Raw genomic sequence first — 15,213 nt, 5'->3', positions numbered from 1 at the left:
ATATGCCAGTAACTTTCACTGTGGCACATAATGTCCACACATTGAGAGGCTTTTCCCTTATGGATCCATTCCTCCATCTAAATTGTCAGTGGATTTCAGTCCTGTTGCACCTCACCCCCTATGAGCCTTAGAGGTTCCTAGTAACTTGAAAGCTTGAGAGATGGTAAAACCTTTGGGTCCCCTTTGTTTAAACTGCAAAGCATAGGTTATTGTTTATCAAGCCTACTCCTTAATACCTGGAATCTACTCTGTTCCCCTTCCCTCTTTTGTTTCAGCTAAGGTTGCATTGCAAAAACTATTTATCTTATTTTTCCCTTGACTCCTTTTTCTATTCCAAACCCCAGTTTCCCCCCTTTTCTAATCTATCTCCAATAGGAGTGACTCCAAATTTACATACACTGGAACTGAAATGCGCACAGTTGCAGAAAAGGTATGTATGATAAAATTTTGCATGATAGAAATATGCATTTGGGGAGGAATTTCTGCAGTCTGTTTGATGATTTCAGCCAGGACATTAATCCACTCTGAAATTGTGCAGCATGTTTTTTTTTTCTACTAAAATCATGAAAATTCTCACTAGAATGTGAACTAGTTTCTATTCTTTGTAGAAACTTTACTTGACTACCAGTAATAATCTGATCAGCATTACTCCATTCCTGTTTTCTAGCCGTTTTTCCACTTTCCTTAAGACTTTGAGGTTCGATTCATATTGTTGTTACCTTTTCTCCTGAGTGTACACCCCACCCCACTTTTCCTGCCGTTTTCTAATTGTATAAAACCAGCTAGGTTTTCCTTCAATATATCAGAGCCCAATGATTCTGTAAACTACAATAAAAATAGTTTCTTATGCTTTCTCCAAGCTATTAGGCCAAGCATCTACTTATTATCTTTATATACAAACTCCTTCACCATAACCACTCAAACCTCCTTTCTTCCTGTGTTAAAGTTTTCTAGAGGAACAGAAGCAATAGAATTGGGATCTATTTCTTTCCCTCTCTATGATATTTGTTATGAAGGGCAATTTATAGGATTTGTTACTCAACTGGGGGCTGGTGGTCCTACATTGGCTTTCTGCTTGCTGGAGAGTGGAATAATTCAGTTCAGAGCAAAGAGGACAAATGATGTAGCTGCAATCCAGGCCTGGAAGCTCCCTGGACTGTAGCTGCTGGGCATCTCCATTAGATGGCTGGAGGCTCTGGAGTCTTGTGGCCATGAGTGATGGTGACGGTACTACATGCTCTAGCTCAGGAAGGATGGAGCTAGGCTGCCCTGGCAGGCTTTCTCTTCTTTAATTCTGCCTGGGCTCCCAGACTACTGCATGGAAAATCCACACCCAGGGAGAGACCTTCCCCTGTTACTCTCCTGGAAATCCGTCCTCTCTGACAATGATGCTGGAACAGACACACCAGAAGTGAGCTTCCCTAATCTTACCCTAGGCATCTGTCAGTCCAGCCACGCTGACAACCCAGATTAACCAAAACACTTCTCTTATTTTTTTTTAAATATTTATTTATTTATTATGTATACAATATTCTGTCTGTGTGTATGTCTGCAGGCCAGAAGAGGGCACCAGACCTCATTACAGATGGTTGTAAGCCACCATGTGGTTGCTGGGAATTGAACTCAGGACCTTTGGGAGAGCAGGCAACGCTCTTACCCTCTGAGCCATCTCTCCAGCCCAACACTTCTCTTATTTAAAAAATGTCACAGGCTGGAGGGATGGCTCCATGGTTAAGATCACTAGCTGCTCTTCCAGAGGTCCTGATTTCAATTCCTGTCACCCACATGGTGGCTCACATCACCTGTGGGATCTGATGCCATCTTCTGGTACACAAATGTGCATGGAGGAAATAAAACCCATATACATAAAGTACATAAATAAATAACTCTTTAAGAAAAGTCACATTGGACTACAAATACTATACTTAAGTCACCATCATTTTCAAAAAAAGAGAAAACCTACTTATTAATTCTATGTATTCCTTTAGTCATTACTCTTTTGTAAAGTTTTTTCTTGGTTTTACCATGTCTCTATACCAATATTTATAGCTCTTATTAGCAGCATATAAAAATCTAGTCTGATGATCTTTTTATTTGGAGTTTGCTATTTTTAGTAGTTACTAATATATATGAGTTACAGTTGCCATTCTTTTGCTTTCTGTTTAATGTACCTTTTTATTTTGAATCACTCTTTTTCTCTTTTCTTTTTTTTTACAGTTACAATATTTATATTTATTTATTTTATCTTTTATCATAACTAAGGAAAACTATAATCTTTTTCTCTTTTCTTGTCTTTTATGTTAATCAAATAAATTTTATTATTCTATTTTGATCTTCCATTTATTATAATAGTCTTTTATGTTTTTAGTGGTTATTCTACATAATAAAATATGTATTCTTCATTACATGTTATAGCTTCATACAGCTATTTTTACCATGTCTTCAATAATACAACTTTGTTATATCTTAACAAATTCACTGTAAGTTGAAAATATCATAGACCCCAAGTGTACAATACACCTAAAGTACGAAACATCCTAGCACACGGCAGTATCCATTGTTTATCTTCATGATTGTATGGCTTACTGAAAGTTGCAACTCAGTTTTGCAAAAGTCTCTTATGTTACATGTTTATCAACAGTCCAGGAGATTTAAACTTAAAGTACAATTTCTGCTGAATGTATACTATATTCCCATCAATGTAAAGTTGAAAAATCCTTTATTAAATAATCATAAGTTGGGTAGTATTTGTACTAAAACTTCAAAACATTTTTTATTTTAATTCATATCCATCTGCCTTTTGGATTATTGTCATACATTTTAATTCTATATGTTAAGCTTTATTTAACATGGCTATTACTTTTTTTGTACATTCTGTATTCATTGTGTTTATACAAATATTTTTATGGCACTTAATCATTTCTTCATTTTTTGGAATTACCTGCCTGAAGAATGGTAGTGTTCTGTCCTAATAATAAATTCCCTCCATTAGGCATCTGAAAACATCTTTATTTTGTCTGCAGTTTAAAGGATATATTTTTTGATTCTAGAATTCTTGGTTTGCATGTATTTTATTTTAGTTCTCTAAGATGTAATCTTTGGGTTTTCATAAATCCTATTGAAAATTCAGTCATATGTCTCATTATTCTTTGAGAGGGGATGCATCTGTCTTTGCTCCTAATTTTATTTTTTGTCTGTTCTATGCCCAACACACATTGTACTAGTTGCTGGTAAGAAAATCATGAATGAAATGTGGCCCCTGCTTTTGAGAAGCTTGTATTCTAGTACAGGAGAAAGTGTTCTAGCAGAAATAAGTGCATATCTATTATGAAAGAATACATGTAAAGGGAAAATGATTAGATATTTATAGTATGGTCAGGAACTTAATATGAAAGAGCTTACCAAGTGAAAGTATTTACACAGAAGGGAGAGTGTATGAAAAGCCACTGACCCATAAAATAGGAACACATGATTTATGGGAACTCTAAGTAACTGAATAAAGCAAAAGCATAACAGACTTCTGAGATATAAGCTTTCAAGCTATCTGTGTTGTGTTTTCAACAAGTTATAAAGCCAGGTGGCTCACACCTGTAATCTTAGCACTGAAGAGGTGAGGCAAAGGATCATTGCAAGTTTCAGGCTAACCTAAGCTACATAGTAAGTTGCAGGCCATCTTGAGCTATAGAGTGAGACCTTGTCAAACAGCACAACACAAAGAATATGTTATTCCTTCAATAAAATTTTATTTATTTAAAAGAATAGTCAGTATTTGTTATGCAATTGATACCTTGTTTTGATATTTGTCTATTCAGTATAGTTATTCATACCAAAATGCTAACTTTTAGCTATATTCACATTTTCTTTAATAAATAAGTACAGCAAAGGGATGAAAATAATGTTACTATACAGGTATATTTTATTTAGTCTAATTTTTAAAGTTGTCAATATTTAAGAAATGTTGAGATATTTCACATTCTTCACCCTTTTCCTTTTTTGTATTAAGTGTTTTAATTTTAGTTGGTATCATATTTATGGCTCATTTAAAATCAGACTTTACATTTTAAGAGCTGTGCCTAATGGATTTTATATTGTACAATAGGGTGAGCATAGCTTATATCAAAAAATTCCTCTCAGAGTTTATCTTTGTCTTTCCACTTCAGTCATTGAAAGCCAACCACCCCACCCCTAATCAAACTTGAAACATTTCACTGCTCCTTATGTCTTCTTTTTCTATTTTCTACCTTTAACTCTAGACTGTTCTAAATGTGGACACCTCTCTTGATTTAGGCCCAGACTTCTGGCCCCAGTCTCCATACTTTTTTGTTACCTCGTGAAAATTTTGTTGTCTCTGTTTGAGCCTAAGCTTAAATACTACCAGAAGAATATAGCCGTGTTTAATTTCTTTCCAATTCATCTTGAAATCTACTATATGATATTAGAAACTTTTTACATGCTTTTATTCTATATTTTCTTAGCCTTCCTATCTTCCAGCCCACCTTGAGCTCTGCAACTACATCACTTAATCAATCTGTTTCCCAAACATTTTACTCACACTTAACCTCTTCTGTAGCTCATATACCCACTTGGCAGTTGCAGGAATTCTATATATTCACACACGGCAATCAAAAAATACATACATTTGCCTACCTTCTCTATGAATAATTTTTTCTAATGTAAGTTACTCTTCCGATTTCCTCACATTGATATTTCTCCATTTTTTAGTGTGATTTCATGTATAATACTTTTTCCTCAACCATATTATTAGCATTTGAACACTTTTATATACCTTCATATGATAACACATTTTGTACATCTTAGATGATTATTCAAGAAGTATATCCTTGATCTGAATATTCTGAAATATATATCTCGATTGGGATATCATGCATTGATACAGGCAGGAATATCAGGAGTTCAAGTCCAGCCCCAGCCACACAGCATGTTGGAGGCCAAGCTGAACTATGTGAAGCTCTGACTCAGAAATACTATATGTATATTTATATATACACTCATATATAAATTGCATCGTTAATAACAAAAGCATCAGTTTTCAAAACTGAAATTCTGTACTGCTACTTTAATAAAATGTAATCCTATAATTACAGGAAATTGGAGAGAGAAGTATAATTGACCAGAGAGAGAAATAACCTTTTCTTTGAATTTTTCTATAGATGGATACCATCAGAATTGTTCACATCCATTCTGTCATTATCTTGCGACGTTCTGACAAGAGAAAGGACCGTGTAGAAATTTCTCCAGAGCAGCTGTCTGCAGCCTCAACAGAGGCAGAAATATCCTTACTAATACATTAGATGCTTTGTGTTTTGTGGGGCTTCTGGGCCACACAGATGCGATGACTATAGTCATCTTACTTTAGGTGGCTTCATAAGTTTTCTCCTTGGTGAATGTTCCCTGGTTTTCATATTGACTCTTTAGATATAATTATTTGGTTAGTCATTCTTACCCCCTTTCTCTCTCTCTGTCTGTCTCTGTCTCTCTGTCTCTGTCTCTCATGTGTGTGTGTCTATATTTGGGTACTGTTTCTTTTAAACACTTTTTACCTTTAACAATTTTTACTTTGCCAAGTAGGAAGTTTCCATATGATATTTTCCTACATGCTTACATTCAGTTGACCCTACCTCCATTCCCTCTGCTCCACCATTGCCCTGTCCCCACCCCTACTTAAATCTGTCTTCAGTATTTTCTTTCTGCTTATACATGTGTTCTATCACCCTCCCCATTGTGCTTCCTGAAAGCCCTATTCCTGCTCCTCATGGGCCTCTTTCTGGTTTCCTCATATCTACACACATTTATTCCTACAAAAATATACATATATAAAAATTAAAAGCTAGGATCCACATATGAAAAAAAAACTTATGCCTTATAACATGTGTCTTTCTGGATCTTGGCTACTTAATATATTTTCTAACTCCACCACAATTTAGTTATTCATTCATTAGTTGATGGCATCTAGGCTGCTTTCATTTCCTTGATGTGAATGGAGCAGCAATGATCATGAATCTGGAAGTATCTCAGGGCTATGGGGTTTTTGAAATATATACCTGGGAGTGGTATAGCTGGGTCCTATGGTAGTTATATTTGAGTTATATGTTTGAGGAGCCTTCATGCTGATTTCCATTGCCATGGTATCAGTTTATACTCCCACGAATAGTTCCTTTTCCCCTATAACCTTGCCAGCATATTTTGTCAATTGTTTTCTTTTTTAATTAAGTTTTTTATGTATATGAATGTTTTGATTGCACGTATATATGTGTACTATGTGTGTGCCTGGTGCCTGCAGAGGTCAAAGGGCATTAGATTCCCTGAACTGGAGTCACCAAGTAGGAACTAAACCTGGATCTTCTGCAAGAACAATCTTAAACACTGAGCCATCTATCCAGGCCTGTTACTTGCTTATTGACTGGGTTCTGAGTTTTGGGGAAGAAATTCAAGGCCTTGTACTTAAAATGCAAGTACCTTGTAAACTGAGCTATCTCCTCATCCCAGGTTAATCAGAATTTCATTTTTTTCTGTTTCTTTTATTGGAAGAAATAAATTTTGAACAGTCATGCTTACAAATATCCACAAGACCCAGGGTAAAACACTGTAACAGTAAGCTGTATAGGCAGTTTCTTTTGCTTCCCATCATACTTTCTATGCATTGACTCCATTCCTTCCTGCTCTTCCAGTTTTTCTAATTTCTAAGTTCTTCATTATCTTGGTTCCTATCCCTGAAAAGATTAGTTTGTGAACTGTTCCCTCAGAAAAATGCAATGAAGAGAACTGAATACGTTATTCCATGTTAAAGATAACCAAAGAATGATTTGTTTCCTGTAGTCTGAATTCCATACTTTATCTGTGGCAAGTTAACTTTATATTAGTGCCTCTAGTGGTTTATTGTTCAACTGGATTAAGTTAATCTTTTCCTGGTTCTATCTGTACATAAGACTGGAGAAAATGAATTTTAAAATATTTTTTATACTTTTTATTTGGGAATTTTTAAGAGAAGGTCTTATTCTGTAGCCTAGTCTGGTCTGGCTTCCACTTCCTGAGTGCTGGGATTGCAGATGGCTACCATAACTTTTCAAAGTTTATGTTATGCATGTATACTACGTATATTTAAATTGTACTTTCTTTGGTTTGTTTTCTGTAGGTCCACTTTGATTTTGGTTTTTTGTTGTTGTTGTTGTTTCTTTTTTTTGTTTTTTGAAACAAGGTCTCTCTGTGTAATAGCTCTGGCTGTCCTGGAACTCACTTTGTAGACCAGGCTGGCCTTGAACTCACAGAGATCAGCCTGCCTCTGCCTCCTGAGTGTTGGGATTAAAGACCTACATCACTACCTTCTGTCTTATAGGTTCATTTTGTAATAAATTGTTAATATTGAATTTAGCATATTTATGTGTTAACAGTTCATTGGAAGTCAATAACAAAATATACACTTTGTAAAAGTATCTTTTTTTCTTTCTTTTTAAAATTTAATTATTTAATTTAAATTTAATTAATTAATTTATTTTGGTTTTTTGAGACAGAGTTCACTGGCTGTCTTTGGAACTCATTCTGTAGAAAAGATTGTCCTCGAACTCAGAAATCTACCTACCTTTGCCTCCCAAGGGCTGGGACTAAAAATGTAAGACAACACCAGCTAGCCCAACAATATTTTATTACTTGGAGTATAGTCTTCCAGTCAGACAGGAAATGAAAAAGCAATACTGTTAATGTTACTTTCTTTTTCCTTTGTCTATATTTTAGGATTTAAAGTTTTTATATGCATTTAGAGTATTTTGTTGATATCTCATCAAGTTTTTCTCTATTAAATTTTGTATTTTATAACACTTTGAAATATAAGTAAGATAGAATATTCTAGTTTATATACAACCTCTTAAAATAGGTTTTTCACAAAGATCCGCCTGCCTCTGCCTCCTGAGTGCTGGGATTAAAGGCGTGCGCCACCACTGCCCGGCCTGCTCTATAAGAGCTAGTTCCAGGAGAGGCTCCAAAGCTACAGAGAAACCCTATCTTGAAAAACCAAAAAAAAAAAAAAAAAAGGTTTTTCAAAGATCTTGGATTGATTACATATAAAAATATATTCCTTTATTAGTCACATGTAATTTCATATTCAGGTATATTTATGCTTTGTGCATTTACATTACTTTTGAACTAATCTTTAGCTTATAGTAGAACTTTTGCACAAATTTCTTAAGTATTTAAGAAATTAGATAAATTAGTCATGAAAAATCTTGCCACTATAGCTTTTTAAAAAGTTGTATTTGTTTTTACTTTAATCTGTAAATGTTCCACATGTGTGCCTGGTGCCTAAGGAGGCCAGAAGAGGGTGACAGATCCCCTGGAACTGGAGTTTATGAACCTGAGTCCTCTGGAAAAGCAGCCAGGTCTCTTAACCACTGAGACATCTCTTCAATCCCTCCTATACCTTTTTTCATCTTTTTATACATTTTCTTTTCACCATAAAATCTCCTTTTTTTAGGACATTGATAGATTTTATTTTGTTTTGTTTTGTTTTTCTTGTTTTTTTGAGACAGGGTATCTCTGTGAACAGCACTGGCTGTCCTGGAACTAGCTCTGTAGACCAGGCTGGCCTCAAACTCACAGAGATCCGCCTGCCTCTGCCTCCTGAGTGCTGGGATTAAAGGCGTGCACCACCACCACTTTGCTCACATTGATAGATTTTTCTTTTCTTTTGGTTTTTTGAGACAGGGTTTCTGTAGTTTTGGAGCCTGTCCTGGAACTAGACCAGGCTGGCCTCGAACTCACAGAGATCTGCCTACCTCTGCCTCCTGAGTGCTGGGATTAGAGGTGTGTGCCACCTCTGCCCAGCCTCATTGATAGATTTTTATCTTGGCAATATCATCACTGCTGCTTTCCTGGTGTAGCAGTTAAACATTACAGGGTTTCTAAATACACAGTAGTCACTCTGCTATATCAGTTGGAGCACTGAATCTCATAGCATTAGTATTCATCATTTCTTGCTATTTAAACTTCAGGGCTATCTTATTTGCCACTTCTAAGGAATTTGTTAGAGTCTAAAGTGTCTTTACATATGTCAAAAAATATAGTTTGCTTCATTTTACATCATGATATTTGTTTTTGTGTGTGTGTGTGTGAAGTACACTCCCTAAGAGTCCTTTGGATACACACAAGAAAATGCTGCTCACATGATTTCATTTGTAATTCAACAATCTTAAAATATGTATTTTATTATCTTATGTGTGGGTATATAAGCCATATGTGAATGCAGGTGCCTGAAAAGTTCAGAAGAAGACATTGCATCCCTTGAAGCTGGAGTTATAGGCAGTTGTGAATTGCCTGATGTGGATGCCGGGAACTAAATCCATATCTTCTGCAATTGTGGTATAGATTCTTAACCATTAAGCCATCTCTCCAGCTCCTAATGTAGCAACTTTGCCACCAGAAAGTGCAAGCCCTAACTGCCAATCAAAATCCTTTATTAGTATGGAAGAATTATCAACAGATTCTCCTAACATGGCCTACTTGATTTCATCTTCCCTTCAATCTTTGCATGGTTATTTATTGAAGAAATTTATTCAATAATTCAGTTGATCCAGTAGTTGAGATACTTCTTTATCAGATACATTTTTTTTTACCAACTAAAGCTTTGAAAACTTGGCTAACATTTTCTAGAGTATGCACATATACATACATTCTATTAAATCCCAAACAGTGTAATAATCTCTATAGAGAATATCCTGACTAGAAATGCTGTTAATTACTTTATGAAGAAAGCTGTCTGTCAGCTTATAGTACTACAAGGTTCCATCTCTGTGTGAAACTGGGGCTTTCGTGACATGACAGGTCCCCAAATGTCATGCTTCATCTAAATGATTCTTCTGTGTTTCAGTATTGCTAATCTGCCCAGGAAAATAATTTGTCAGCTAGGGTATAATGGCACATGCCTGTAATCCCAGTACTTAAAGGTAGAAACCAGCCTGTGGTATGTAGTGAGAATCTGTTTTAAAACTAAAATACTTTTATTTCTTTCAACTTTAGTTTTTTTTTTTTCATTTTTTGAGACATGTTCTGTCTTGCTATACAGACACATGAGCACTGGGTTCTAGGATGCTGTTGAGCAACTTGGAGAGCATCTGAGCCTTTTCAGGTTTAACTGTGTAGAGCAGAGCAACTCTGAGTATAGGAGGTTTTCCTTATTCCTAAGATAGGACCCTTCTAAGCACTCTGCCCCCTGCCTCCTAAAAGATGTCTTTCTACCTTGGCAGGGTATTATAGGGGGAAACAATTGCTGGTCCCATCCTGCTTCTCAGTGCCAAGTAGTTACTTACTATCACCCTTGTAAGGGGCAGTTACCTTTTCTTGGGCCTCAGGTCCTTTCCTCACATACTTGTGTTCCTCTGTGCTTTGAGGAGTACTCAAGTGGGACCCACTGGATATATTTAGGGTTCTGTCTCTTTGAAGATGTTCTCTGCCTGAAAGCCACCAGACTTAAAGATCCACTTAGGTTCTGGGTAGTCCACCTGGCCTGACTTTAGTGTACTGTTCCTCAGACTTAGTTGTATAAAATGTATTGTGTGTGTGTGTGTTTAATTTTATGTGTGGGGTATTTTGCCTGCTTATATATGTGTGTGTGTGCCTGGTGCCCATGAAGCTAGAAAAAGGAGTTGGATCTCCTGGACCTGAACTGACAGATGGTTATGAACTGCCATATGGATGCTTGGAATTGAACCTGGATTCTCTAGGAAAGCAGCCAGTGCTCTAAACCACTAAACCATTTCTCCAGCCCTTACATAGAATGGGAGAAAAATCTTTGCTGACTATACTTCAGACAGGCAGTGAATATCTGGAATGTATACAGAATTGCAAACATTAAGCACCAGAAAACACTGCCAATCAATATATGTACAGTGAACCTAGTAGACAGTGCATTCTTTTTAAAATTAAATGACTTTATTCCAATTAACTCACAAATAAAAACAGCTAGTTTAACCTAGCCACTCAGACAATTTCCCAGTCCCAAACTCTATACATCTTAATATAGTTAGAATGGCCATTCTGAAGCAGTAATGCTTCACTTAAGTTGTTTTTTTTTAACTTTCATTATCAATTATATGGGTGTTTTGCCTGCATGTTTGTCTACTCTCTATGTGCATGCAATGCCTTGGAGACCAGAAGAGAGTATCAAATTCCCTGGCGCTGGAGTTAAAAATAGTTGTGAGCAGCTATGTGGGTGCTGGGAATTGAACCCAGATCTTCTGGAGGAGCAGCCAGTGCTCTTAACCTCCTTAATCCCTCAATTAGTTTTTTATTCACTTATCTATACAAAAAGAAGAAACTATAACAGAGTTGAAACTAGGAAAAAGTAGCATTCAATTCTTCATGATTCATGTTCTCAAAAGAAGAAATCTCTGGGCACCTGGCATGCACATGGTACACATAATACATGCAAGTAAAACACACATATAAAATTAAAAAATAAATCTTTTTAAAGTATTTAACATCCAGCCATCAAGGATATGCAAATCAAATTTATATTGTGATCCTATTTCATTTCAGTCAAAATGTCAATCATTTGGTTATGTTTTAATATAGGTAGTTTTTAGGAAAAGTAAGCATCATTTTACAGGACATGGGAAACTGAACTGTGAACTTTGGCCTACAACCACTTTACTTTGCTCTTTTTAATATTTGACAGCTTACTATAGACATAAATTTAAAAAATTATTATGGCTTAAAGTCAGAGCACTTGCCTAGCATGTCTGTTCCATCCTACAGTGTACACATATCAGTATATATGGTTCTCAACTTGTGGGTCATGACTGCTTTGGTGAACCTCTATTTCCAGAAATATTAACGTTATGATTCATAATAGAAAGGAAGTTAGTTATGAAGTAGCAACAAAAAATATTTTATGGTTAGGGGGTCACCACAACATGAGGAACTATATTAAAGGATCACCATAGCATTAGGAAAGTTGTGAACCACTGGACATAAATGTACACACACATTGATTTCTTATATATTTTTTACTGGAAGTAGGAGTAGACGAAGAGTCTCAAATTGAAAATATAAATGAATTTTGAAGATTTAAACAAGCTTTTTTGCAGAGAATGTAAAGATTTGAGTGAACAAACATTTGCACAATTGGAATAAGACAATAATAGAAATATGAGTTATATTTTAAAAATGACTTTAAGTGAGTAACATTGGAAATTCTGAGCATTAATCTTATTTCACCCTTAATTATGTATTTTGAGCCTTTATTATAAGCATCAGGATTTTTCTTATTTTGAAAATACCTTGACAAACATACAGGTTGGCTGAACTAACAGGTCGTCCCATGAGAGTTGTTGGCTGGTATCACTCTCACCCTCACATAACCGTTTGGCCTTCCCATGTTGGTAAGTGTTATAAGGTCGCAGTGTTTGTTTATTTTCCTCAAATGAATATCATTTTTCCTCCATTACATAGCATGGTCATCGAAAGGGAAACTTAGAAGGCATTACCTCTAAGAAATTCTTTTGTCACTTCCAAAGCCTGTCTTGTAGTCTAGAGAAAATTATGAAGTTTTAGGGATAGCTAATTTTTTTCTGTGCTACATTTTGTAGTAGGGCCACTCAAGCTAAGCATCGTAGAGTTACTATTTAATAGAAAACTTTTCATAATATTTCTCTAACTTGGCAAAATATGCTCTGACATTTATATATCATTACAATATATCTCTATTTTGCCTGTAGAATATGAGTGTTGATAAGGTAACTAATAATTAGTCCTTATTATTATCTCTAAATAAAATCTGTTAAGTATAGGTTACTAACAGAATACTTTTATTTATATTTCAGATGTTCGTACACAAGCCATGTACCAAATGATGGATCAAGGCTTTGTAGGACTTATTTTTTCCTGTTTCATAGAAGACAAAAACACAAAGGTATTTTATGTATAAGTGTTTGTGTACATACACATTTGTGTGTGTGTTTATACACAGAGTAGATACAGATAGAGAAAAATCTCTTTTCATTTTTAATAGGTTGGCCAGGGAAGTTTTCAGTGGGAAGGGTTATCAAGTCAAGATTAGAAGTATGTAAGGGAGCAAGTCTTGAGTATTTCTTGGGGGAAGATCATCCCTGACAGAGAAAATAGCAAGTGCAAGCACCCTAAGGTGAGTGTGGCATTTTCAGAGAACATTGAGGAAGCTGGTGTGACTATAGTATAGAGGGGAAGATGATGACAATGTATTCCAATTTGCCTCAGTCTCAATTTTTATACTTATATTACAATGCTCTATTTCACTAGCCTTTTTTGTCTCTTGAAAGTCTTCTGGTTTGGTTATCCTTAAAGAGGACCAAAATGTAATGGGAACTAGTTCTTGAAAGGCCTTCACTTTGCCTCTGAGTTGGGAAGCCCTTATAGGGTGACTTTATATCTTAATAGAATTACTCTAGGTATTATATTGCTAGTGGACTGGACAGGATTGGAGTGAGAAGGGTAAAATTAATGGCATCAGTGAAACCAGTTAGGAAGATATTGCCAGTAATCTAGGCAAAAGATAATAAAGCTTTGATCATGGTGTCTAGAAGATAAGTGTGCTAATGATGAATATTTTCCATGAATTCACTGTCTTTCAGAAACACTAGAATTCAATATCTGGAACTTTATAATTTTTTTGAAATGCTTTTGGTTTTTTCACAATTTAATTTGCGTATTGTCCTCATAAATAATAAATGAGGTTAATCACTTTCCTGGTTCTTGTATTTGTTAGTAATTGTTTCATGAGAAGATGTTTGGCTGTGATTTATGTTAATTGTGTATGTGATCCTTCTCACAGAAATTGATTTATTATAGCATATTCTATAACCTTTGGAATCTCTTTTAGCCTCGTATGTTCATAAAAGCCTTTGAGCTTTAAGTTAGAGTCTACTAAATTGCTATGAAATTTCCAACTCAAAAATGATTAATGGTACACATGGTGATGGTGTCTCATGCCTTTAATCCTAGCTCTCAAGACACAGAGACAGGTGGATCTCTGTGAGTTCAAGAACAGCCTAGTCTATAGATCGAGCTCCAGGACAGCCTAAGCTATACCTCTTTGTCTTGAAAAAACAAACAAAATGACTAATAGTTGAAGATAGAAATGCTTGTTATACTGAGTCGGTTCTTATACATTGTATATGTATATTGAATACTATAATGTACTCTGTAAAGATATTCAGATATTTTATCTCAAGAAAAAAAAATAAATCCTTTTGTGTATTACATTTCATTTCTATTTTTTTAAATAGACTGGTCGGGTGCTCTACACTTGCTTCCAATCCATACAAGCCCAGAAAAGCTCAGAGTAAGTATGACAGAGATGTTATTATTTATGGACTCCTAGTCATGAAATTGATTATTCTGTTTCATTTAATTTTTCTCATTAGTAAGGCACTAATAGTACTATATTTCTACTCTTACCTACTAACAATTCTAAAAAAAAATAGAATTTCTTTAGTAGTTTGTGTATTCTGAAAGTCTAGGAAGCTGAAGTCAGACACATAATCTTGGTCCATATTTCCCAAATTGTGTTGTACTGCTAGTTTCCCTTTCTCTGGTGTGTTCTAAAGCAAAGACCAAAAGTGAAGAAATTTAGAGATTTTTATAGATAATTCTCTGTTGCTACAGAAACTTTTTCAGTGTTGCTAAGGATTGAACCCAGGGTCCCATAAATACTAGGCAAACATTTACCATGGATATGTAAGTCCTACCTTTCTGCCATAAAAGTCATTTAGTATTTCATTCAGATGTTTGTATAGATTAATATTCTCATTAAAGCATGGTAGTCAGAGGCTGGAGAGATGGCTCAATGGTTAAGAGCACTGACTACTCTTCCAGAGGACCGAGGTTCATTTTTCAGCTCCTACATGGCAGCTTGCAACTGTCTTTCGTTCCAGTTCCAGTGGATCTCACACCTTCACACAGACATACATGCAGGCAAAACACCAGTGCACTAAGAAAAGCAAAAAACAGAAAAACAACAAAACAAAACAAAACATAGTAATCTATTGCTAGACATGGTGGTGTGTGCTTTTCATTCCACCCAGTACAGAAGAAGCAGAGGCAGGTGGATCTCTGTGAATTCCAGGCCAACTAGGGATACATAATAAGATCCTATCTTAAAATACCATAACGAAATCAAAACAAACAACCAAAATTCTGTCTACTTTTTTTTTTTTTTTTTGCTGTCAC

General features: G+C 35.4%; 1 protein-coding gene across 3 annotated transcripts in view; it reads left to right on the top strand.

Moving 5' to 3' along the window:
• The window catches only part of Brcc3 (BRCA1/BRCA2-containing complex subunit 3), a 34,530-nt gene that overhangs the window by 1,461 nt on the left and 17,856 nt on the right, over positions 1–15,213 (top strand). For 2 of the 3 annotated variants that reach the window (XM_057759009.1, XM_057759011.1), the window contains 5 exons: positions 376–430; positions 5,172–5,292; positions 12,303–12,389; positions 12,831–12,919; positions 14,271–14,326. In XM_057759009.1, coding sequence (XP_057614992.1) covers positions 376–430; positions 5,172–5,292; positions 12,303–12,389; positions 12,831–12,919; positions 14,271–14,326 — 408 coding nt within the window. Of the gene's footprint in view, positions 1–344; positions 431–5,171; positions 5,293–12,302; positions 12,390–12,830; positions 12,920–14,270; positions 14,327–15,213 lie in introns of all 3 variants that reach the window. The other variant, XM_057759010.1, reaches the window with a different exon arrangement.

The sequence above is a fragment of the Chionomys nivalis genome, chromosome X (assembly GCF_950005125.1).
Source record: "Chionomys nivalis chromosome X, mChiNiv1.1, whole genome shotgun sequence".
NCBI classification, from domain to species: domain Eukaryota; kingdom Metazoa; phylum Chordata; class Mammalia; order Rodentia; family Cricetidae; genus Chionomys; species Chionomys nivalis.
This window is presented reverse-complemented; position numbering and strand designations above follow the sequence as displayed.